At 45.6% G+C, this 23,622-nt stretch overlaps 1 protein-coding gene across 2 annotated transcripts in view; it reads left to right on the top strand.

The window, feature by feature from the left end:
• The window catches only part of FGF12 (fibroblast growth factor 12), a 336,785-nt gene that overhangs the window by 250,533 nt on the left and 62,630 nt on the right, over window positions 1–23,622 (top strand). For both annotated transcript variants that reach the window (XM_084847822.1, XM_084847821.1), the window contains one exon: window positions 2,619–2,722. In XM_084847822.1, the coding sequence (XP_084703948.1) occupies window positions 2,619–2,722 (104 nt within the window). The remainder of the gene's footprint in view (window positions 1–2,618; window positions 2,723–23,622) is intronic.

Here is a 23,622-nt window from a genome sequence, read left to right as displayed (position 1 = left end):
AGTAGCCTCATGCAGTCTCATGCTTCATGTTCTTGCTGAGCTCTTTCTCCCTTGAATATATTGTTGTAAGCTGACGAGACACAGGAATTCCTTATCTTGTCAAAGGTCATACAATCGTATATCTTGTTCTCTGCTGTTCTCTTCTGTTCTCTCCTTATCATGGCTACCCTATAACCCAGTTCTTGTATTATAAACAATAGTGCTAGGAGAACAAATGTTGAGGACTGCAACCCCACGCGGGTGGGGGAGGAGGAGCCGTTTCATATGTGTCACAATGTCTATAAAACCAATGAGCTGATGTATTTCAGGGCTTCTGGCTCTTTGGAAATGATTCCAGCCTTAAGCCCGCGCGTTAATAAAGAATCTCTTTTTCCTTCACTCCGTGGTCTCTCTGACTCTGGGTTCTGCAACATTGTTTCCTGTGGTTTTAATGTTTTATATATTTTATATTGTTTTATTGTGTGCTCCTTGGTTTTAATTTTTGTGAACCGCCCAGAGAGCTTCGGCTATTGGGCAGTATAGAAATGAAACAGATAAATATTGCCGCCCGGGGCACGGTTGGTGTCAATGCGCAAGGGGCTTTCTTCGTATAGCATCCCACATGTGGAACTCCCTGCTCCAGGAGATTAGGTTTTCCCTCTTTTTCTGTGTTTTTCCTTGGTGACTGAAAACATTTCTTTTTAAACAAGCTTTTTAAACAGCTCTTTGTGTTCTTTGCTCAGGACAGCACTTTAGTCTGGTAGTCGAGTGTTAATGAAGCATTGTTGTTAATGTTATTTTTGTGTCTGTTTTTATACTTTGTACATTAACCATTTTGTGTGACTCATTTTTGGAGGGGAGAAGCAGGATATGCATTTTTGTAAATATTCCTTTGGATAAGGAAAATATGTTGGCTGAGTTTTACCTAGATTTGCTCATTAAGAGGTAAATTTTCTTCCAAAGGCCTGTGAGTTTAAAGACACTGGGACGATTGTCAGGCAATTTTTTAATCTTAGTAAAAATTATTTTTTTATTTTATGAACTCCAATTAATTAACAAACAAGAACCCCAAGGGCCTATTTGTTTCCTGGGTTTTGATGGTTGGCATTGATTTAATGTTGGCTCCCTTCACGTGGCCTGCCCTAGGTCCTTTCCCTTGTTCATGCCTGACCTCAGATGTCCACCCAGCATGCAGCGGCCGTGAAAAAGGCAAGCTCCATGTTGGGCACAATTAGAAAAGGAATTGAAAACAAAACTGCCAACTTCATAGAAATTGATGGTTCGACCCCACTTGGAATGCTGTGTATGGTTCTGGTTACCACACCTCAAAAAGGACATTGTAGAGCAGGAAAAGGTACAGAAAAGGGCAAGCACAATCCTATCGGGATAGGCAGCTGCCTCCGAACTCAGAGGTGACTGCCTATCCAATGCAGGACAGGAGCAGCGCAGAGGGGATCATCTCCTCCACACTTCAGCCTCCCTGCATTCGCGGTTAGACAGCCGATTTTGGCTGTCTAGCTGCAGGAAGGCAGAGCGGGGGGGTGGGGGAGACGCCGGCCAACACATAGGAAGCATTGGAACGGCACTTCCGGTCGCCCCAGCATGCCCCCAGGAACGCCCCGTTTTCACCTCTCTGCACTCCTCTTCTGAGTGCAGAGTGCGGGGCCGTTCCGCACGGCCTATGAGGCAGCACGGGAAGGGGTGGATGTCGGTTTTCAGGGAATGGGCTCCGAGGTCAGTTCCCGGGAACCGACCTATCTTATGGCCATCTAGCCGCTGACTAGCAAGCATAGGATTGCTCCCTAAAATGATGAAGGGGCTAGAGCATCTCCCCTAGGAGGGAATGTTACGACATCTGGGAGTATTTAGCTTGGGAAAAAAGGCAAGTAATGGGGGGTTATGATAGAAGTGTACAAAATCATGCCTGGTGTGGAGAAAGTGAACAGGGAGACTAGTTTCTCCCTCATAATATCAGAACCCAACGGGTTCATCCTATGAAGTTGATTGGTGGGAGGTTCAGGACAGATCAAAGGAAGCCCTCCTTTAAACAGTGGAATTTGCTACCACAAGGTGTAGTGGTGGCCACCAACTTGGATGGCTTTTAAAAAGGGGTGAGACGTTCATGGAAGAGGAGAAGGCTATTGATGGCTTCTAGTTGTGATGGCAATATATTACCTCCAGTATTGGGGGCAGTATGCCTCCCAATCCCAGGTGCTGGGGAACATGGGTGGGAGGGTGCTGATGTACTCGCATCCTGCTTGTGGGCTTCCCGTGGGCAGCTGCTTGGCCACTGTGCAAAGAGAATGCTGGATTAGAGAGGCGTTGGTCTGATCCAGCAGGGTTTTATTATGTCCCCATGACCTCTGCTTTGTAGTAACTTGTGGACTGGATCATATAGGGCAGTCTTTCTCAACCTGGTATCCTCTGGCTGTGCTGGTTGGGGGAGATGGCAGTTGTACTGGAACACATCTGGAAGGCAGAGGATTGGGGAAGGCGGGTAGGGGGTGAACCCGTGCAGGACCGGGGCAGAGGGAGCCTGATGTGTGATGCTTCCATTCTCGGGCTGGGGTGCTGGATCTGATGACCTTATCATTCTTTCATGGACACTTATTCCCCCTCTCCCCCTTTTTCTCCTCCAGCCCTCTTCAATCTAATTCCAGTGGGTCTTCGTGTGGTGGCCATCCAGGGTGTAAAGGCAGGCCTCTACGTGGCCATGAACGCCGAGGGGTATCTCTACAGCTCAGTAAGTTCACTGTGTGGTTTTTAGGTTGGACTGATCAAGCTGGTTTGTTGAGTGTTCGGGGATTTGGTGGAGAAAGGCATAATATAGTTAACAGCAGGAATTTCACCTGTGGTACAATCTTGGCTATGCAACTTGCCTTACGCAGTAAGTTGAACGCTGCTCCGAAAATGAGTCTTGCTCCTCTTTTCATGCTTCGTGGGTCGCCTCCTTAAAAATACAGTTAAAATGGCCCCTTTTATGATTGGATGCGGGCTTATATTGTAAAGCTGCTCTGGGGAAGGGAAGTGTGATAGTGACATCATGGGTATTGGCCAATGTGCAGCTGTCTTTTCCTTAGCTCAGCTTGCTGAAAATTTGTAGAACTACCCACCCCATCCCTCCCCCAGCTGGCCCTGGGGCAGAAAAAGGTGTCATTCTATTACATGCCTCTTTATTTTTATGCTTGTTTGGTATAAGCTCCTGTGGATGGAGTAGATTCAGGTCCCACCAACCTGTTTTCTCAGCTTCAAGTGAACACCTGAATGTGCCTCCTGGCAGTTACCCAGATACTGTTTCCTGGACATTCAGCAAGAGCCCTGGCCTGATGCTGGCTGGCTGGCTTCCACAGAAGCTGGTGTTGCAATGACAGATAATGGTCTTGGATATATTGTGGCTTGGCCGGCTTCTGTATTCAGTGAAGCCACCTTGAATTAGCATATAAATTGGTTGCAGTCCAGAGGAATTCTGTACAGGAATGAGTGCATATCGAACTAGCCCTTCTTTGAAGCAATATGAATTGGCCACCTTAGAGGGCAGGTTGGCTGATCTGAAGCATGGAGCACAATGCATTTCAGTAAAGCATGCACTGGTGCATAATGCTCTGTATTAATTATATTAATTAGTACAAAGGGTGTGTTACCTTTCGATTCCCCCCCCCCCCCCACACACACACACACTTCGGGTAGGCACCAAAATCTCCTGCAAGCATATTTAATTTGGATTATGTTATATGCCAGTTATGGGGTGGTCTTATGCCCAGATAACCTGATGGAGAAAAGCTTAGTTCTGTAGTGTATCAGAATTAACTCACATCAATTGCTCAGAATAGTCATGAGGAAGGTGAAGTGTGTATGTGTGCGTGAGGCCACACTGGAGGCCTTTAAGACGAGGCTGGACAGCCATTTGTCAGGGATGCTCTGACTTGGATTCCTGCATTGAGCAGGGGGTTGGACTCGATGGCCTTGTAGGCCCCTTCCAACCCTACTATTCTATGATTCTATGAGGGGAGAATGTGGTAGAAAAAAAATTACAGCAAAAAGCTTAATAAAAGCTGCCTATTTGATTAATTCCAGCACAATTGCTTTTTTAAAGTGGCATGAAAGGCCACAGGGAGGTTATTCATCAGGGGACTCGTTTAAAATAAATAATTGATTCTTGCTGATTTATTAAATAGGACAGTTTGTTTGCTCATAATGGGTTCATGCTTCACTTGATTGGTGCCTGATTAAAGCTGTTATTAAGGTGCACACTGGGCCCGTCCCACTTTCGGGGCTCAAAGTGTGCCTGGGAAAGATTCTGTCTTGGCCTTTTACATTGCTGGACATCCAGAAACCAGCACAGCTGAGACTGCAGTCCTGTACACACTTACTTGGGAGTGTTGTTGTTGTTGTTCAGTCATTCAGTGGTGTCCGACTCTTCGTGACCCCATGGACCACAGCACGCCAGGCCTTCCTGTCCTGCGCTCTCTCCCGGAGCGTGCTCAAGTTCATATTCATTGCATCGGTGATGCTATCTAGCCATCTCATCCTCTGCCGTCCCCTTCTCCTTTTGCCTTCAGTCTTTCCCAGCATCAGGGTCTTTTCCAGAGTAAGTCCCATTAAATTCAGAGGGCTTACTTCCAAGTAGACTTGTAGAGGATTTCACTGTAGCGGGCATAATCCACTGGGATGCGCTTAGGTAACATTATTTTTTTTTAATTTTAAACAGTTACCAAGCCCCCCCATTGTTATGGGTGGTGTACAAAAAACACAAATCTTAATACAATACAACAATAACCTCAATGTCATAAAAAAGACAACAGTCAAATAAAAAACAGCAACCCATTCACAACATTATCCTGCTATAGGTAGCCTCAGGGTGGCATACAGCATTAAAAGCATGCAGCCATGATGTAAATACAACAGCAACTACCTCCTTTCTCTCACCCCATCAAAAGAACCAGGTTGAGGCTGATCAGCACATTACACAACATGAGAATGGAGGATTCCGGGCTGTTCTACCAGACTGAAGGAGGAGCGGTTGTCCAGTGCTCCCCCATGTAAAAAGAACCCCTCCCTGCATGTTGTACACTAGTAAGTTGGGGAAAGGGCTAAACTAAGCCTTTCTCGCTGATATGCTTGCTTTCTACATACAGGGACTTTTTGTGGGCTTATTTTTGTCTTTACCTTGGGGAACATTTAAATATTTGATGACCCAACTAGAGGTGTAAAATTTCTGGAAATTTTGAAGCCATGGGGGACAAAAAGTCCCCCCCCCAGGTTTTTTTTTGCGGGGGGGTGGCTGGGACTTGCGGGGGGATGACAAAAACTGAAATTGTGGGGAAAATTGAAAAATAAGCAGTACTTATTTTTTTAACTGCTCTTTACAGATCTAAAGTCACTTCGTTGCTTTCTGTCAGCCTTCCCCAACTGATGCCTTCCAGATATTTTGGACTTCAGCTCCCATCAGCCTCAGACAGCATGGCCAGTGGTCAGGAATGCAGTCCAAAATATCTGGAGGGCATCAGGTTGGGGAGGGCTGCTTTAGGAACATAAAGCACCCTTTATGTTCCTAAAGTTATATTATGTATAACTTGGTTTGCTCATAAATTATCATTATATTTAAAAACTTTTAAAAGTAAACCCAGTAAACTTGTAATTATTGTCTGAATAAATTATACTTTTAAATGTAGTATACCAAACATGATAATTTTATGAGCAAAGCAAGTTATATATAACATATTTTAGGTTCTTAATTTATATCTGATCAGAGGAAACTTCAGCAAGTAGAATCATCCTAGAAGGCAGAAGAAGCAGGACGAACTGGAGGCAGAGGAAGACAGAAGTACAGCATCTGTTCCTGTTTGTAAGGAAGTTTAGGGAAATTCCTAAACCTGTTCCTGTTTGTGGAGCTTAGGGAAATCTGGTCCTGAGGAAAAACTATTGAGATTTTATTTAGCTGGGAAAGACTCTCCCACCTATTAGGAATGGTAAGCAACCATGTTTAATTTAAGAACCTTTAAGCAATCTCGACCTATTATTTGAAGAGTGACATTTTATTAACTTTTGTAAATAATTTCCGTTAATGAACATCCTACTTTTTGTTCTTTCTGAAAGGTAGTCTCTAGTGATAGTGTCAGTCCCATGCCTACATAGGAACCAGGCTTCTGAGTTTCTCTTCGGTAGAGAGGGTTTATTCTGGCGGCGGCAGTTAAAGGTTTTATAGCTGAGGAAGCATTTCCTAGTGGTGAGGTCTGATTGAGAACTTTATTCAAAACTGGCAGTGCGTTCTATAGACCCAAGCCTCAAAGTTAATTTAAAAAAACAAAGGAAACATAGGTGAGATAACTCGCATGTTGTTTTGCTGCATCTGGTGACAGTGACACAATAACCTACAGAGGTTTTTTTGTGTGTAGGTTTCAGATTAGAACTAAATCAATTGACTTCTACAGCCTCTAACCAGAACAAGCCCAGAAAGACAGGACTCTGTAGAACAAAACTCCAAATCTCCAGAATGCACGTTTTCTTCCTTATTATGATATGGTGACTCTACTTGCGTGTTTATCAGGACATTTTCACCCCATGCAAAAGCTTGTACCTTATTACAAAGGTATAACAGTTAACACTGTTTCATATGGACAAAGGTCTCACACTGTCCCTCTTCCTGGTCATGGGTCCACTTCCCGTTCTTTATTAACAGGAACCATTTCACCCTCTCCTTTTTTAGACGTGGATTTCTGCCATTTCACTTCTGCAGACACCCACTCGTACAGTTCGTTAATTTTGTCTGCTACTTCCTCTTATCAGAATTCCTTTTACCTACATCATGAACCCATCCCACAGTCCCCACCCCGCGCTCCCCCTCCCTCTACAAACCTGAATCACATTTATCGGGGTATAAGTTTTAGGGTACAGTTGTTCGGTGCCAGTATTTTTCAGAGCGGGGGGAAATAAGCCAAGCCGCAGCCCTAAGGCAGAAGTGCTGATGTGCAGGAGGGTGCAGCTGTGAGGGGCAAACGTGTAATGGAGCTGAGAGGCGCATGCCCAGGTGTCAGCTTCCCATGCTCTTCCGCTCACCATCACTGCGCTTAGCTGGAACGTGGCTGGGATGGCGAGGTGCTTCTTCAGCTACAGGTACCGCAAATGGGCAAAGTACAAGCGGTTGGGGGCTGGGCAACTGCAGGCCCCTTGCAGGATGCCACCTACGTGTTGCAATGTGGCCCTGCATTTCAAGCGTTTTCCTCTTTTGCCCGTCCCCCCCTCTACAGTCATCAGTTCTGGGTGGTTTTCATAGAGGAGCAGGTTCTGTAACAGGTTTGGATTAAACACATTTGCAAATGAGAGTCTGGTTCCTTAGAGGCACGACGTTAGTTTTTTCCATCATCATCTTGTACGGATGCGTTTTGGATCTATAAAAATCTTATTCTTGGAGAAAAGTTGCCTTCAGACCACAGGAATTAAGAACAGAGCCATCTTACAGAGCTGTCTTCCTGGATTTTTTTCACCAGTGTGAGTCCTCTTGCTGTCCTAATCTCCACTGCCCCCTCCCGCACCGGTTGCCATCCCAGACCCAAAAGAGGTGCAAGAATGAGAGGTGTCTATGACAGTGAGGGTAGCCAGCAGTCACGTCATACGAAGCTACTTACACCAGTTCAGACCATTGGTCCATCTTGCTCTCCAGTGGCTCTCCAGGGTTTCAGGCAGGAGTTTTTCCAGCCTTACTGGAAATGCCACAGAGTAAGAACATAAGAGCCCTGCTGTACCAGACCAGAGGCCTCTCTAGTCCAGCATTCTGTTCCCATGGTGCCCAACCAGATGCCCCAATGGGAAGCCCACAAGCAGGACATGAGGGCAACAGTGCCCCGCCCATGTCCCCCAGCAACTGGTATACACTGGCAGACTGCCTCTGGTACTGGAATTAGCATATAGCCAGCAGGACTAGTAGCCATTGATAGCCTTCTCCTCTGTGAATTTGTCTATTCCCCTTTTAAAGCCATCCAAATTGATGACTATCACTACATCTTGTGGAAGTGAGTTCCACAGTTTATGTGTTGTGTGAAGAAGTCCTTCCTTTGATCTGTCCTGAATCTCCCACCAATCAGCTTCATGGGAGGACCCTTTTGGGTTCTAGTATTATGAGAGAGGGAGAAAAATGTCTCCCTGTGCACTTTCTGCTGGTTTGAAACTCAACATTAAAAAAACGAAGATCATGGCATCTGGCCCCATCACTTCCAGGCATAGAGAAGGGGAAGAAATGGAAGCAGTGACAGATTTTACTTTCTTGGGCTCCAAGATCACCGCAGACGGTGACTGTAGCCATGAAATGAAAAGACGCTTGCTCCTTGGGAGGAAAGCTATGGCCAACCTAGACAGCATAGTAAGAAGCAGAGACATCACCTTGTCGACAAAGGTCCGTCGAATCAAAGCTATGGTTTTCCCAGTAGTAATGTATGGCTGTGAGAGCTGGACTATAAGGAAGGCTGAGCACCGAAGAATTGATGCTTTCGAACTGTGGTGCTGGAGAAGACTCTTAGGAGTCCCCTGGACTGCAAGGAGGTCAAATCAGTCAATCTTAATGGAAATCAACCCTGAGTGCTCATTGGAAGGACAGATCCTGAAGCTGAAGCTCAAATATTTTGGCCACCTAATGCGAAGAGAAAACTCTCTGGAAAAGACCCTGATGCTGGGAAAGACTGAAGGCAAAAGGAGAAGGGGACAGCAGAGGATGAGATGGCTCGATAGCATCACCGATGCAATGAATATGAACTTGAGCGCACTCCGGGAGAGAGCGCAGGACAGGAAGGCCTGGCGTGCTATGGTCCATGGGGTCACGAAGAGTCGAACACGACTGAACAACAACAACAACATGCACTTTCTGCACACCATGCATAATTTTGTACATCTTACTCTCCTTTTTTCTAAACTAAACAAGCAGAAACATTTAACCATTCCTGGGACCTTTTGCATGCAAAGCATGGGCTTTACCACTGAGCGACAGCCCTTCCCCTAATACCCAGATCCCAGTCCTCAAGAGCCCTGAAGGAAGGGCTGGTTTAAATGGGAACACAGGGGGATGCCTTTATGCTAGGTCAGACCACTGGTGCGTCTAGCTCAGCCTTGTCTACATTGACTGGCAGCGGTGGTTCTCCAGGGTTTCGAAGAGGGGTCTTTCTTAGCCCTACCTGGAGATGCTGCTGGGGGTTGAACCTGGAACCTTCTGCATCCAGAGTGCATGTTCTACCACTGAGGACTTAGACTTTGTGTCGTCTCATACCCTCCCGCGAAACCTCGTTCCAGACAAGGGCTATTCAGTCACGGAGCCTGTGCTTGTTTTTCCATCCTTAACGCATGTTGTTGGTTAGGCTGAGAGAGAAATAAAGCCCTCTTTTGTGCAGTTTTTGAAATTCTGGAAACACCACAGACATTTCCAGAATTCCAGACTTCAGTCTTTTATTTTCATTTTTTTAAGCGGAACTGCTTTGCCGCTGACAGTCAGTTTCTGGCTGTTTAACTCTGACTCTGAATTCCCTCTCAGCAGGCAAAGTGTAATTACATTATTTAGTGGAAATGGTTTGGAAAGCGAAGGGTGGGAGCTGCAATATTAAAAACCCACCACATCCTCCTTCTGAGGGAGCCCCCCCCCCCCCATGTGTGTGGACTTGGGTTGTGCACCTGATAGCTTGAAGTGCAGGAATGTAGCTTCATGCTGTACTTCAGAGCTTATTGTGAATAAAGGTTAATTATGCAAAGGTGTCTGTGTCTGAGTGTGTGTGTAAAAGCTCAAAATAACATTTAAAAATTGCTAGCTCATGTCCTATTTGGATGGTTTTCATTTCCTCCCCCAGTTCAGCCTCTTTATTGTCCTCCATCACTTTGCATGATAATAAGCAGCCACTAGGGACCTAGCTGTGTCTTAGCAGAAGGTTTTCCATGCTCCTGTTTGTGTTAGAACTACTTCATCATGGCCTTTTCAGGACTGGTCCCATTTCATCTCCGTTAATTCAGGGTTGTTGGTTGGAAATACAATGCCGCATTTTTAACAGTTTTTAACTTTTTAACCTTTTGGGGGGGGGTGTCGGGGAGGGGGGACAGATTGTGTGTGACTTTTGGCGCTCTGCTACTCCTGCTGCCGCCACTATTGTTATGCTAACATTTAGTTCAATGCCATACAGCAGCCTCACCCACCCTGGTGCCCGCCAGATGTGTTGGATTGCAAACCCTGTCATTCCGCATGGCCACACTTGGAATGGTACTCAGTGGCACCAGGTTTGGAAGGCTGCTGATCAGAATGTGAATTTGACATTTAAACCCTACATGGCCTGAGCCCAGCATCTGTTCAGGGGCCTCTTCTCCCCTAGGATGCTCCCCATTATTAAGATCTGTCAGTTAATTGCTCTGCATTCTATTTCTGTGAGAGGTTTCATCTATAAATGTCCAGAGCAGGGCCTTCTCTGTGCTGGCCCTGTGAGTTTGGAATTCACTCCCCAGGGAGAGACAGCAGGCATTTACAGGTTTTGGGGTCCTTTTTTGTGTTTGGAAAGAGTTTCAGCTCATACTTCTCATTTTGTTTCTTCCGAAATGCAGAATTTGCGCATATGCGCAATGCGCACATATGCACATGCGCAAATCCCTCCCAGTACACATTTCTAGGCTTTAGTTTATGGGGGGGAAATGCGCAATTTCGATCGGGAAAGCGCACATTTAAAAAAAAACACAGTTGTGAAAAAATCACACTTTTAAAAATGTGCATTTTTCCTGATTGAAAATGTGCATTTTTCCCAATTGAAAAAGAGAGGGATGTTTGTGGTTGGGAATACAAACGAAGTAAAACAAGCTTAAAAGAAGAATTCAGAGAAGCTCAGTGAAGTTGAACGTTGCATGTTCACCCATCCCTACCCCAGACTCATTTCAATTTTGTCTATAACCTTCTTAAACTGTGGTGCCCAGAACTGGACACCGGACTCCAGTAAAAGGTTACTAAATGCTCAGCAGCATTTCACAGGTGTTGCTGGATGGGCCTCTGTGGAATTCCACTTCTGAAGTTGTTGATGCTCAGAGCTGCAGTCTCTGCATTTTCAAGTCTGATTTCAAGTCTGAACATATAAGACCGATTCTGGCCCGCTTTCACTGACTGCCTATATACTTCCAAGCCCAATTCAAAGTGCTGGTTTTGACCTATAAAGCCCTACATGGCTCATAACCACAGTAACTGATGGAATGCCTCTCCTGGCATGAACCGACTCGTACACCACGCTCTGCATCCAAGGCCCTCCTCTGGGAGCCTTCTCTGGGGGAGGCTCAGAGGGCGGCAACAAAGGAGAATGCCTTTTCAGTGGTGGCTCCCCATTTTTGCAATAATCTCCCTGACGAAGGCCACCTGGTGCCAGCATTGTCATCTTTTCGGTGCCAGGTTAAAACTGCCCTCTGCCATTTGGCAGTGTATAATGAGTCTCTTGATTGTCTCTGGCTGATGATTGTTTTAAATTGTTTTAGATATATGTTGTTGTTGTTGTTGTTGTGTGTTACTTATTCTGTGTCATTACATGAATGGTTTTATCTTTTATATAATGTATTTTAATGGTTTTTAATTTTTGTGAACCGCCCAGAGAGCTTCAGCTATAGGGCAGTATAGAAATATAGTAAATGAAATTAAATGAAGTCTGCATGTTTTGGCATAAGAGCCCTTCCCAGTCAAGTTCAGGAGTCACAGCGCCAGCTTTCCAGCACTGGAAAATGACACCCTTTATTTCAGCTGTGGTGATTTCCATGTTGAATCCATTTTAGTTCAGCATTCTGATGGCCAAACTTGGAATTTCCAACGGTATCACATTTTTGTAGAGTGTTTTTCTATAAGAGCTTTTAAGGATAGAGGAAACATTGTATCCATAATTCTAGAGTCCCAAATTTGCATTCTCAGTCTCTGGATAAGATAGTACTTGATAAGGGAACACCCTCTTTGCAACACATCCCAGTAATGAAATAGAATTTCTCTAAACTTTATGCACATGAGAGTGTACTATTTTAAAAAAATAGCATAGTCTGTTTTGCATTTAAAAATGCATAGTCTGTTTTGTTCATTGGCACAGCTCAAACTACATGCCACTATTCCAGCATTCTGCATTCTTTCTTCCACTGTTCTCATGCATATTTATTATGATCCATAGAAATCAGGGTGTGTGTGTGTGTGTGTGTGGTTTCATTTTATATTGTTTTGTTTTCATATCTGTAACATTTTTGTGTTTGGGGGACAACAATAGATTTATGAATGAATGCAAATTCTCTGGATAACATACAGGGATTGTTAATTTGCTTTCCCTCTGGATTGTAACTCTTTGGTAGTGACCATTCCATAATGGAATATTATACATAAGAGGACCCTTACACTGGCCTTCTGGCTGTATGCCTTCCAAATCATTGGTGTCATGCGTTTAATCAATTCTATCTGATTTAGGAATACAGAGTTGACAAAATGTCTTCTGTCATGATGGGCCAGTTCCAGACCACTCTACATTTTTCTTGATTCCCAGAGACCTCAGAGGTCACTACACATACAGTCAGGGCCAAAAATATTGGAACAAGGATAACTGTTTTGGACGTTGGCCTCTGTACACCATCACACTGAAGTTGAAAGGAAACACACCCAGATGGGAGCGAAGTCAGGACTGTAATTCAAGGGGTTTGACAAAAGTGGGGCACTAACCATTCAGGAAGGACAGCCAGTGGCATACACACACACCCATCGTTTGTGGCTCATAAGTAATGGAACGGCTGGCTGACAAGCAGCTGCATGGCCAGGGGTGGCCTGTTTCCTGGGTGCCCCATGACCAATCAAGCAGATAAAAGGCCTGGAGGTGGTTCTGAGTGCTACATCTGCATTTGGTAGCTGTTCACTGGAACCCCCAACATGAGGTCCAAAGAGGTGTCCCTGCGAGTGAAGGAGGCCATCATTAGGCTGAGGAAACAAAATAAACCCATCAGAGAGATCGCAAAAACAGTGGGAGTGGCCAATACAACAGTTTGGAACATGCTGAAAAAGAAGGAATCAACTGGCAAGCTCAGCAACAGCAAAAGGCCTGGAAGACCATGGAAGACAACTAAAGTGGATGACCACAGAATTCTGCTCATGGTGAAGAGGAACCCTTGCACAACATCTCGCCAGGTCAAGAACGCTCTTGCGGAGGTGGGCATGTCATTGTCAACATCTACAGTCAAGAGACGGCTTTATGAATGTAAAAACAGAGGCTTCACAACAAGGTGCAAACCACTGGTAACACTCAAGAACCGAAAGGCCAGATTAGCCTTTGCCAGCAAACACCTAAAAAAGCCTGCCCAGTTCTGGAATAAGATTCTTTGGACTGATGAAACCAAGATTAACGTGTCCCAGAATGATGGGAAGAGAAAAGTATGGAGAAGGAAAGGAACAGCTCATGATCCGAAGCATACCACATCATCTGTCAAACATGGTGGAGGCAGTGTTATGGCATGGGCATGTATGGCTGCCAATGGAACCGGGTCACTGGTGTTTATTGACGACCTGACTGCTGATAAAAGCAGCAGGATGAATTCTGAAGTGTATAGGGCTATACTTTCTGCTCAGATTCAGCCAAATGCTGCCAAACTGATAGGACGCCGCTTCATATTGCAGATAGATAATGGCCCAAAACGTACAGCAAAAGCTACCCAAGAGTTTCTCAAGGCAAAGAAGTGGGATGTTCTTCAATGGCCAAGTCAGTCACCTGATCTCAACCCAATAGAGCATGCTTCTCACTTACTGAAGACAAGACTGAAGGCAGAAGGACCCACAAACAAGCAGCAGCTGAAGGCAGCTGCAGTGAAGGCCTGGCCAAGCATCTGGAGGGAGGAAACTCAGCACTGGGTCATGTCCATGGGTTCCAGACTTCAGGCAGTCATTAACTGCAAAGGATTTTCATCCAGGTATTAAAGGCGATGCTTAAGTTTGAAATGATGTTGGTTTGTTCCATTACTTATGAGCCACCAACGCTGGGTGTGTGTGCATGCCACTGGCTGTACTTCCTGAATGGTTAGTGCCCCACTTTTGTCAAACCCCTTGAATTACAGCTGAAAGTCCTGATTTTGCTCCCATCTGGGTGTGTTTCCTTTCAACGTCAATGTGGTGGTGTACAGAGGCCAACTGCCAAATCAGTTATCCTTGTTCCGATATTTCTGGCCCTGACTGTATGTGGGAACATCCAAACAGTCCCCACAGCCTGCACCCTCCTTTGGTTTGGATGGGAAACATCTCCTTGCCTGCCATAAATCATGCAAAGTATCTGTGTGGTGGTGTGGAGGTTCCTATCCAAGTTGGGGGGGAGTTTGGTGTGTTCCCAGTCATACCATCATCAGCAATGTACCAGGGCTCACCAATTTGGAATTAAAAGGGGATGAATTCTGAATCAGGTACAGGTCAGCCCATCACTAATTGGTCTCTGTATTGGAAGACTCCCTCATTTTGCAAATCTTTTCTGTTCTTGCTCTGCCTGCTCTATCCATTTTTCAAATTAAGCAGATTTTGAGTGGGCAGGGGGAGTTGCAAATGGGGTGAGAGTCAGATGAAATTGTTAAACATTTCCTTTCCCCCTCTTTCTCTGGCAGGAGATGAATCTTTTTCAGAATGTTAATTGCTGCAGTGATGGTATGTGGCGAGGTCATAAAACTCTGCAGTGTGCCAGCCGTGGCATTTTTTCAGTGCAATTTAGGATCTGCCCTATATTCTGATAGGTGTTTGAGAGGTGGAATTATCTGCTGTGATTGTGCCAGCTCTGTAAACACTGATTTTGCAAGTGAACTTGAAAACAAAAAAGTGCAATGGATATTTGAGTCTGTAGACTCCTCCCCGCTCCCCTTTCCTCTTCTCTCAACGCTAGAAAGTCTGTGGAGTTTTGGCAACAAAGAGTCTCCTGGCACCTTAAAGATCAACAAATGTATTATGACATAAGCTTTCATGGGCTACAGTCCACTTCATCAGGTGCATTATGTGGTGAGGACTATATTCCACAAAAGCTTATGCCTCAATACATGTGTGAGTCTTTAAGGTGCCAGTTTTTATTGCAACAGACTAACACAGCAACCCCTCTAAAAACTTACATGAGACACTTTGGAAAGCATGGAGACATGGGGCTGGTGGTATGGGCATGGAAGCATGTGATTTTGGCAAGCAGATCCGATGATGGTTTGCCACATAGAGACAGAGCAGCCGCCACCTCTACAAGGAGAGAAAAAAGAGAGCATCCCCTGGAAGCGAAACATTTATGTTGTCCAGCCTGTTTGGATGTGGATCATCTCTGACGTTAGGAAAGCAAAGAGCAGGTCTCTTTGGGTCCTTTCTTTTGGGCTTCCTTCTAGAATTTTGGCATGGCTCTCTGCTTTGAAGGCATGGTGCTTCAGGGACGTAGAGAGGCTTTCCTGACACTTGCCTCCATGAATTCAAGCCCTCTCTGTCCGCTACACTCTCCAGCCTTGTCCCAGATGCTCACGCAAGCGTGTTAAAAGCTTTATGGAATGTCGAAATCACTTTCTTAATGGAAACATGAGATGACAGGAAGATGGTGAATCCTGAGAAAGGGAGGCTTTTCCCTTTTAAGGGGCTGAGGGCTCTATGCAAGATGTATTATTGATAGTGGTGTGTGGGTGTCGTGTCTGTGCGCAGAAACCAGGCTCCAAGCCCTAGTGGGTAATTGCTGCAGTCGATGCAAAACAGAGCCCCTCCCTGATTGAGGCTTTTTGAGATGAGATTTTGTGCTGTGTTTTGAGTGAGGATGTTGAGAAGTACAGGAAAGGATGATTGATCCGGTGCAGTGGGAAAGGGGAAAGCATCTGGAATGCTCTAAAGGCAGGAAGAACAAAGCATGGTTAGTGTATGGGAAAGAAAGCAAATGTGGGAGAGGATGTCAGCATAGGAGGAATGTTTGCATACCTGAGGAATTCTGTGCACACTTTGACATAGCCCAGTGTAGTGTAGTGGGTAGAGGGTAGCACTGGATGACTTTGGTTCAGTTGCCGCCTCTCAGCCTAACATACTTTGTAATGAAGGGAAACGTTCCATCCTGGGAGGGAACATGATAAAAAATGCATTTATATTAATTTCAGAAAGTTTATTCTGCTTTCACAAGTATTCCCGAAGCAGAGAATATATAAACATTCAATTTAAAATATTAACAGTTATAGAACTGTAACAAAAATGCAATCGTTTTCTACACCCATGGGGAACAATGCAGCACCGCTCAGACCTAGAGCCATCTCCCGCAAGACAAAGTCCATGCTGAAACCATTGCTGGAGCCATTCATCCTGCAGGACACACTCTTGGTTTGGTGCTTCCTGCTACACAGGGGGGCAGGGTTATCTGTGGGTGGGGTAGTTTGGACATGCTCCGCTGTCATGGACAGATCACTCGACCTTACAGGGTTTGGCTTTGCTGGGACACAGCTTCTGCAGGAATGGGGGACCTTTTAAGATGGCCTGACCCCAGATGTTGGTGGATCCCAACTGGTTCCTGGGGGAGTTTCCAGTTGCCAGTACTGGCAGTCCTGATGGCCCTCTGGAATGAAGAAATGGCCCAGGTGGTTGACACAGGGCTGTCTTTTGTCAGTGTTGAACCTACCGCTGTTCAATAGGGTGACCTAGTTTTATGGGAGTGGACACACACACACACACACAAATGTCCAACATTCCATCTCTCTCCATGTTGTCATGAAGTAATTGAGGAATAGATTCCAGGTGTGAATCTGCCAAACGATGCAATTACAGAAAAGTCCAGTTTTGGAGAAGACCCCAGGAAAGCTGCCTCGGCTTCTTCGTTAATTTTAATTAACACCCCTCCCCCGGCATCAGAATTGCTTTCAAAGGTGTCTTGGCAGCTTTTCTCACTCTTCATCCTGACCTTTTTGAAGTTGATTATTAATATTTAGAAATGGACGAACAAGCATTATTTCCCCCCTGCGTGCACGGACAAACACAGCAACAGGATCACAGAATCATAGAATAGTAGGGCTGGAAGAGGCCTACAAGGCCATCGAGTCCAACCCCCTGCTCAATGCAGGAATCTAAGCCAGAGCATCCCTGACAGATGGCTGTCCAGCCTTGTCTTGAATGCCTCCAGTGTGGGAGAGTCCACCACCTCCCTGGGTAATTGGTTCCATTGTCGTATTGCTCTAACAGTCAGGATGTTTTTCCTGATGTTCAGCCGGAATCTGGCTTCCTGTAACTTGAGCCCATTATTCCGTGTCCTGCAGTCTGGGATGATCAAGAAGAGATCCTAGCCTTCTTCTCTGTGACAACCTTTCAAGTACTTAAAGAGTGCTATCATATCTCCTCTCAGTCTTCTCTTCTCAAGGCTAAACATGCCCAATTCTTTCAGTCTTTCTTCATAGGGCTTTGTTTCCAGTCCCCTGATCATCTTTGTTGCCCTCCTCTGAACCCTCTCCAGTTTGTCTGCATCCTTATGAAAGTGTGGTGCCCATAACTGGACACAGTACTCCAGATAAGGCCTAACCAGTGCTGAGTAAAGGGGAACTAGTACTTCCCGGGATTTGGAAGCGATGCTTCTATTAATGCAGCCCAAAAGAGCATTAGCCCTTTTTGCAGCCACATCACATTGTTGGCTCATATTCAGCTTGTGATCGACAACAATTCCAAGATCTTTCTCGCTTGTAGTGTTGCTGAGCCACGTATCCCCCATCTTGTAACTGTGCATTTGGTTTCTTTGTCCTAGGTGCAGAACTTGGCATTGATCCCTATTAAATGTCATTCTGTTGTTTTCGGCCCAGCGCTCCAGTCTATCCAGATCACTTTGAATTTTGTTTCTGTCTTCCAAAGTATTAGCTATCCCACCCAATTTTGTGTCATCTGCAAATTTGATCAGCATTCCCTGCACCTCATCCTCCATGTCATTAATAAAAATGTTGAAGCGCACTGGGCCCAGGACTGAGCCCTGCGGTATCCCACTCGTTACCTCTCCCCAGTTTGAGACAGTCCCATTGATAAGCACTCTTTGAGTCCAATTCTGTAGCCAACTGTGGATCCACCGGATCGTTGTTTCATCTCGCCCACTTTGAGCTAGTTTTCTCATCAGGATATCAAGGGGCACTTTGTCGAAAGCTTTGCTGAAGTCGAGGTATATGATGTCTACAGCATTCCCACGGTCTACAAGGGAGGTTACTTGATCAAAAAATGAGATCAGATTTGTCTGGCAGGACTTCTTTTTGACAAATCCATGTTGACTTTGAGTAATCATGGCATTGTTTTCAAGGTGCTTCCAGATGGATTGCTTTCTCATCTACTCCAGAATTTTCCCTGGGATTGATGTCAGACTGACTGGTCTGTAGTTCCCAGGTTCCTCCTTTTTATCCTTTTTGAAGATAGGGACAACATTAGCCCTCCTCCAGTCATCTGGCGCTTCCCCCGTCCTCCATGATTTCTCAAAGAGAATAGACAGCGGTTCTGAGAGTTCTTCTGCCAGTTCCTTTATGACTCTAGGATGCAGTTAATCTGCCCCTGGAGATTTGAACTCATTCAAAGTAATGAGGTGTTCCTTGACCATATGCCTATCGATCTCAAGCTGCAATCCTGCCCCTTCAGCCCCTACTTGGCCTTTGCCAGGGGGGTCATAGACCCTCTTTTGGGAGAAGACTGAGCCAAAGTAGGAATTGAGCACCTCTGCCTTTTCTTTGTCATCTGTTATCATTTTGCCATCCTTATTTAATAGCTGAACAACCATTTCTTTCCTCTGCCTTTTACTATGCACGTAGCTGAAGGAAGCCTTTTTGTTGTTTTTAGCCTCCCTCGCTAACCTCAGCTCGTTCTCAGCTTTAGCCTTCCTGACGCCATCCCTGCAACTCTGTGCTATCTGCCTGTACTCTTCCTTTGTTGCTTGGCCTTCTTTCCACTTCCTCTGTGTGTCCCTTTTTGTTTTCAGGTCATCCCTAAGCTTTTTGTGAAGCCACATTGGCTTCTTCTGTTGTCTTCCACCTTTTCTTCTTGTTGGAATTGTTTGTGATTGTGCCTTGAGAATTTCCTTTTTTAAAAGCTCCCACCCATCTTGGACTCCTTTTCTCGTTAGCGTCACTTGCCATGGGACCTTACTGATCATTGTTCTGAGTTTATGAAAATCAGCTTTCCTAAAATCCAGGGTACGCGTTTGACTACACTCGGCTTTTGCTTCCCTTAGAACCAAGAACTCAAGTACAACATGGTCGCTTTCCCCCAGAGTTCCTGTAACTGCTACTTTATCCACTAAGTCATCTCTGTTGGTTAGGATCAAGTCAAGGATAGCCGATCCTCTAGTTCCTTCCTCTACTTTCTGTAGGAGGAAGTGATCCGCCACACAAGTCAGGAATTTCCTGGAGGGGCCATGTTTTGCAGAATTTGTCTCCCAACAAATATCGGGGAAATTGAAGTCCCCCATTACTACTACATCTTGCTTCCTTAAAACATTGGCTATTTGCTTTTCCAAAGTTTCATCCTCATCTTCTCCTTGGTTGGGTGGCCGGTAGTAGACTCCGACCACCAGGTTCCTTTTATTCTTTGCTCCATTTATTTTGATCCAGATGCTCTCGATGGGGCTACCAAGCTCCTCCTCCTGAATTTCTGTGCAGATATATGTATTTTTCACATACAGTGCAACCCCACCTCCCTTTCTGTTCCTCCTGTTCTTTTGGAACAAGTTATATCCTTCAATTGCTGTCTCCAGTCCTGAGCGTCATCCCACCAAGTCTCAGTTATACCTATCAAGTCATAATTTCCCTCCTGTATTAAGAGTTCAAGTTCGTTCTGTTTGTTACCCATACTCTGGGCATTAGTATATAGACATCGAAGACCATGTGTTTCATAGTCTGGCTTTCTTCCTACATGTGTCTGAAGACTATGATTGGGCGCTATCAGAGCTGTTCTCTCCATTGCAGTGCATGCGCCTGCGTCCATTGTTACCCCCAACATTACATCTCCCTTCCCCGTAGGATTCAGTTTAAAGCCCTCCTGATGAAGTTCTTCATGCTGTGGCCAAACACATTCTTCCCATCCTTTGTGAGGTGCAACCCGTCCCTTGCCAACAGCCCATCTTCCAGGAAGTATAGCCCGTGGTCCCAGAATCCAAATCTCTCTCATCAGCACCACCTTCGTAGCCAGTCATTCACCTGGAGTATTTTTCGTTCCCTTTCTATCCCTCTTTTAACTACTGGAAGGATGGATGAGAAAACTATCTGGGCCCCAAAGTTCTTGAGTTTCCTTCCCAAAGCTTCAAAGTCTGACGTGATCTCTTTGTAGCTTTGCTTGGCGGTATCATTTGTTCCCACATGGATGAGAAGAAAGAGATACCTGTCAGTGGGCTTTATGAGTGCAGGCAACCTTTTAGTCATGTCTCTAATTCGTCCTCCCGGGAGACAACATACCTGGCGAGTCCACGGGTCTTCGCAACATACTTGGGTCTTGATCCCACGCAGCAAGGAGTCTCCCACTACTACCACTCTTCTCTTCTTGTTGTACGCCTGGGTTTCATCGCCTCTGTTTGACTGACCTTCAGCCTCTTGCTCACTCTCATGTAGGTTCCCCTGTGATTCTTCCTCTGCAGGCTGTCCTCCAGTCTCATCCGCAAGTACCTGGAATCGGTTCCACAGCTCCACTGCTTCTACTGGTGCAGAGTGGCGTCTAGTTCTTCTTCTCCTACCTGTCACCCTTTTCCAAGGAGTATCCCCTACTCCATTTTTCTTAATAGAGTTCTTGTTACTCTTAAGGAGAGTAACAAGCAGTTATACTTCTCCTATTTAAGAAAATATGCTCAGGATATCAGCAAAACATAACCCCCAGCACATCCTCTGTTTTAATTTTGCTGTTCTGTTTGAGGTCAGCCTTGGCTGTCTATGTCCATTTTATGTGCTGGTGATTTGAAGTGAATTAGATGACCGATGCCAAGCCAAGAATGTCTCCTACCTGCCTAGGGATTCTGAACATCTTTGCAAGGGGTGTCAGCTGCCCTCCCCCTTCCTGCAATTCATTGAAGCAGATGAGGTGGGGTGGGCAGGTAGAGGAAGTACTTGCATGCTTTGGAAGAATATTTGGCTCGTGCCAAAGGCCAGCATGGCTGACTTGCCAGGCCTGATGTTTTATGGGTCCAAATAGGACAGGTTCACCCATGCAAATTGCCACTCGGTTACTCAGCACTTGAGGTTTTGCAGCTCATTGTGGGCATGGACTTCACTGAAAAGCACTCGGTGTGGCCTAGTGGTTAGAGCTTCCCCAAACTGGCACCCTCCAGATGTGTTGGGCAGCTGGCTGGGAATAAATGGGAATTGCAGTCCAATCCATTTGGCGGGTGCCAGGTTGGGAAGGGCTGGGTTAGAGTGCCCAGATGAGGACTGGGGAGATCCACGCTTGAATGCCTGTTCATCCAAGAAGGTTACAGTGTGACCAGTGACACTCTCTCAAGCTAACCTCCCTCACAGGGTATGAGGCTAAAATGGGAATGTGCAGGAGAACCATTCATTCTGCCCTGTGTTTCTTGGTGGAAAAGCTGGAAAACATGGCCTAAAAATGGTTCATGCGATATGTGGCAATTTGGCTGCTGTATCTGTGGAGATGGGTCTGTAAGAACATGGTAAGTGACCTGCTCAGTGCAGGTGTGTCTAGTTTATGAATCAATTTGATTTGTACCCCGCCTTTCAGCCAAGAAAAATGGCACTTAAGGCGGCTTCCTGCTTCCCACTCTGGACAACCAGATGCCTCTGGGAAGCCTACATGAAGGGACATCACCTACTATCATTTTTTGGTGTTTTATTTTAAAAGCTTATATCCTGTCTATTTCACTGAAAGAGAGAGAGAGAGAACCAAAGGCAGCAAATAGACAAGATCAGCAGTATGTAAAAGCAAACAGTTTTAAAAACCCAAATGAATAAACACCACCTACAAGACCAGTTTGTAAGAACAGCCATTCACCATAAGGGCTATGAAGGCTTTTAACCAAACACCCCCTTAAAGAGCCACGTTTTCACATACTGCCTAAAAGAGTCCAGTGTTGGGACCTGACAAATCTCTGTTGGTGGAGTATGCCACAAGCTCTAGAGAAGCCTTCCCCAACCTGGGGCCCTCCAGATGTGTTGGACTAGAACTCCCACTGTCCCCAGGGACAGTGGGAGTTCTAGTCCAACACATCTGGAGGGCCCCAGGTTGGGGGAGGTGGTTCCGGAGTCTAGACCTTATGGCTGGCCACCTACATTCATGAGGTCAGGGGGGTCTGCTTGTAGAATGTTTAAAATAATTATTTTGATTTTTTTTTAATCATTGGCTTTGTTGTACTTGCTTTTATTTTGTATGTCATCCTGAGAGCTTCAGCTACAGGGTGACTCATAAATTGAAATAGTGATGATGATGCCTCGGATGACAAGCAACCAGGGAGGAACGTATGGGCAAAGGTGGTCCTTAAAGCACCCATTGTTGCCTCCTGCATCCTTAAGCCATCATTAGTAGTAAGAACCTCAGAAGAGCTGTGCTGGATCAGACCAAGGATCCATCTAGTCTAGCATTCTGTTCCCACGGTGGTGGTCTGTATTGGCCCCAGGAACATAGCCAAGTCATTTGTAGTGTTAGAGGGGCCTAGAGATCCATAATGCTTGCTTAAGTTCATTGTTGGTGCAGTTCCCATGCTAGTAAGCCTCTGAGCATGTGCAGATGAGTCAAGGGCCGATAACAACCTTCTCAATACATTCCTTACTAATGAGGAGAGTCTTTATCTCTGATGTGCCAGAGAAGCAGAGCTTGTTTACCTTAAAGCTACAGGTGGCTGTGCTTGAGAACCAAACACTGCTAGCCTCTGCGGGGAATGAGTGCTAGGGGCGCGTGCTGCTGAAATGCTGCTTATTGCTAACCTGTAGAGTATAAGACCCATTGTGCCCAATGGCTCAGGGTTCAGAGAAGCTGTCTGATCCAACCATTGGGTACGCCTGTGTGCTGTAAGTTACTCAATAAAGTCTCCTTGTAAGCAAACCTCTGAGTCTGATTTATCACTATCTTGGCACGTCTAACCTAAGAATTCAACACAGGGACGACACACCGACCAACTGCCCCAATGGGATGCTCACAAGCAGAAGATGAGCGCAAAAGCACCCTCCCAATTGTGTTTCCCATCAACTGGTATACATAGGCGTACTGCCTCTGATCCTGGAGGTAGCATTTAGCCCTCAGGGCTAGTAGCCATTGATAGCTGTAGATAGACATCTCCTCTATGTATTTCTCTAATCCTCTTTTCAGGCCATCTAAGCTGAAGTGCTGCACCCAATATGCCAACAAATTTGGAACACTCAACAGTGGCCACAAGACTGGAAAAGGTCAGTTTACATTCCAATTCCAAAAAAGGGCAACGCCAAAGAGTGTTCAAACTACCTGATGCTCAAAATCCTACAAGCTAGGCTTCAGCAGTATGCGAACCGAGAACTACCTGAAGTACAAGCTGGGTTTCGAAGAGGCAGAGGAACTAGAGATCAAATCGCCAACATTCGCTGGATCCTGGAGAAAGCAAGAGAATTCCAGAAAAACGTCTATTTCTGCTTCATTGACTACGCTAAAACCTTTGATTGTGTGGATCACAACAAACTGTGGCAAATTCTTAAAGTGATGGGAGTACCAGACCACCTTACCTGTCTCCTGAGAAACCTGTACAA

This window comes from Heloderma suspectum, chromosome 3 (genome assembly GCF_057233095.1).
Source record: "Heloderma suspectum isolate Gila_16-S chromosome 3, 16-S_ref, whole genome shotgun sequence".
In the NCBI taxonomy this organism is placed as follows: domain Eukaryota; kingdom Metazoa; phylum Chordata; class Lepidosauria; order Squamata; family Helodermatidae; genus Heloderma; species Heloderma suspectum.
Note: the sequence above shows the minus strand (reverse complement) of the source record. Positions and strands in the feature narration are given on the sequence as shown.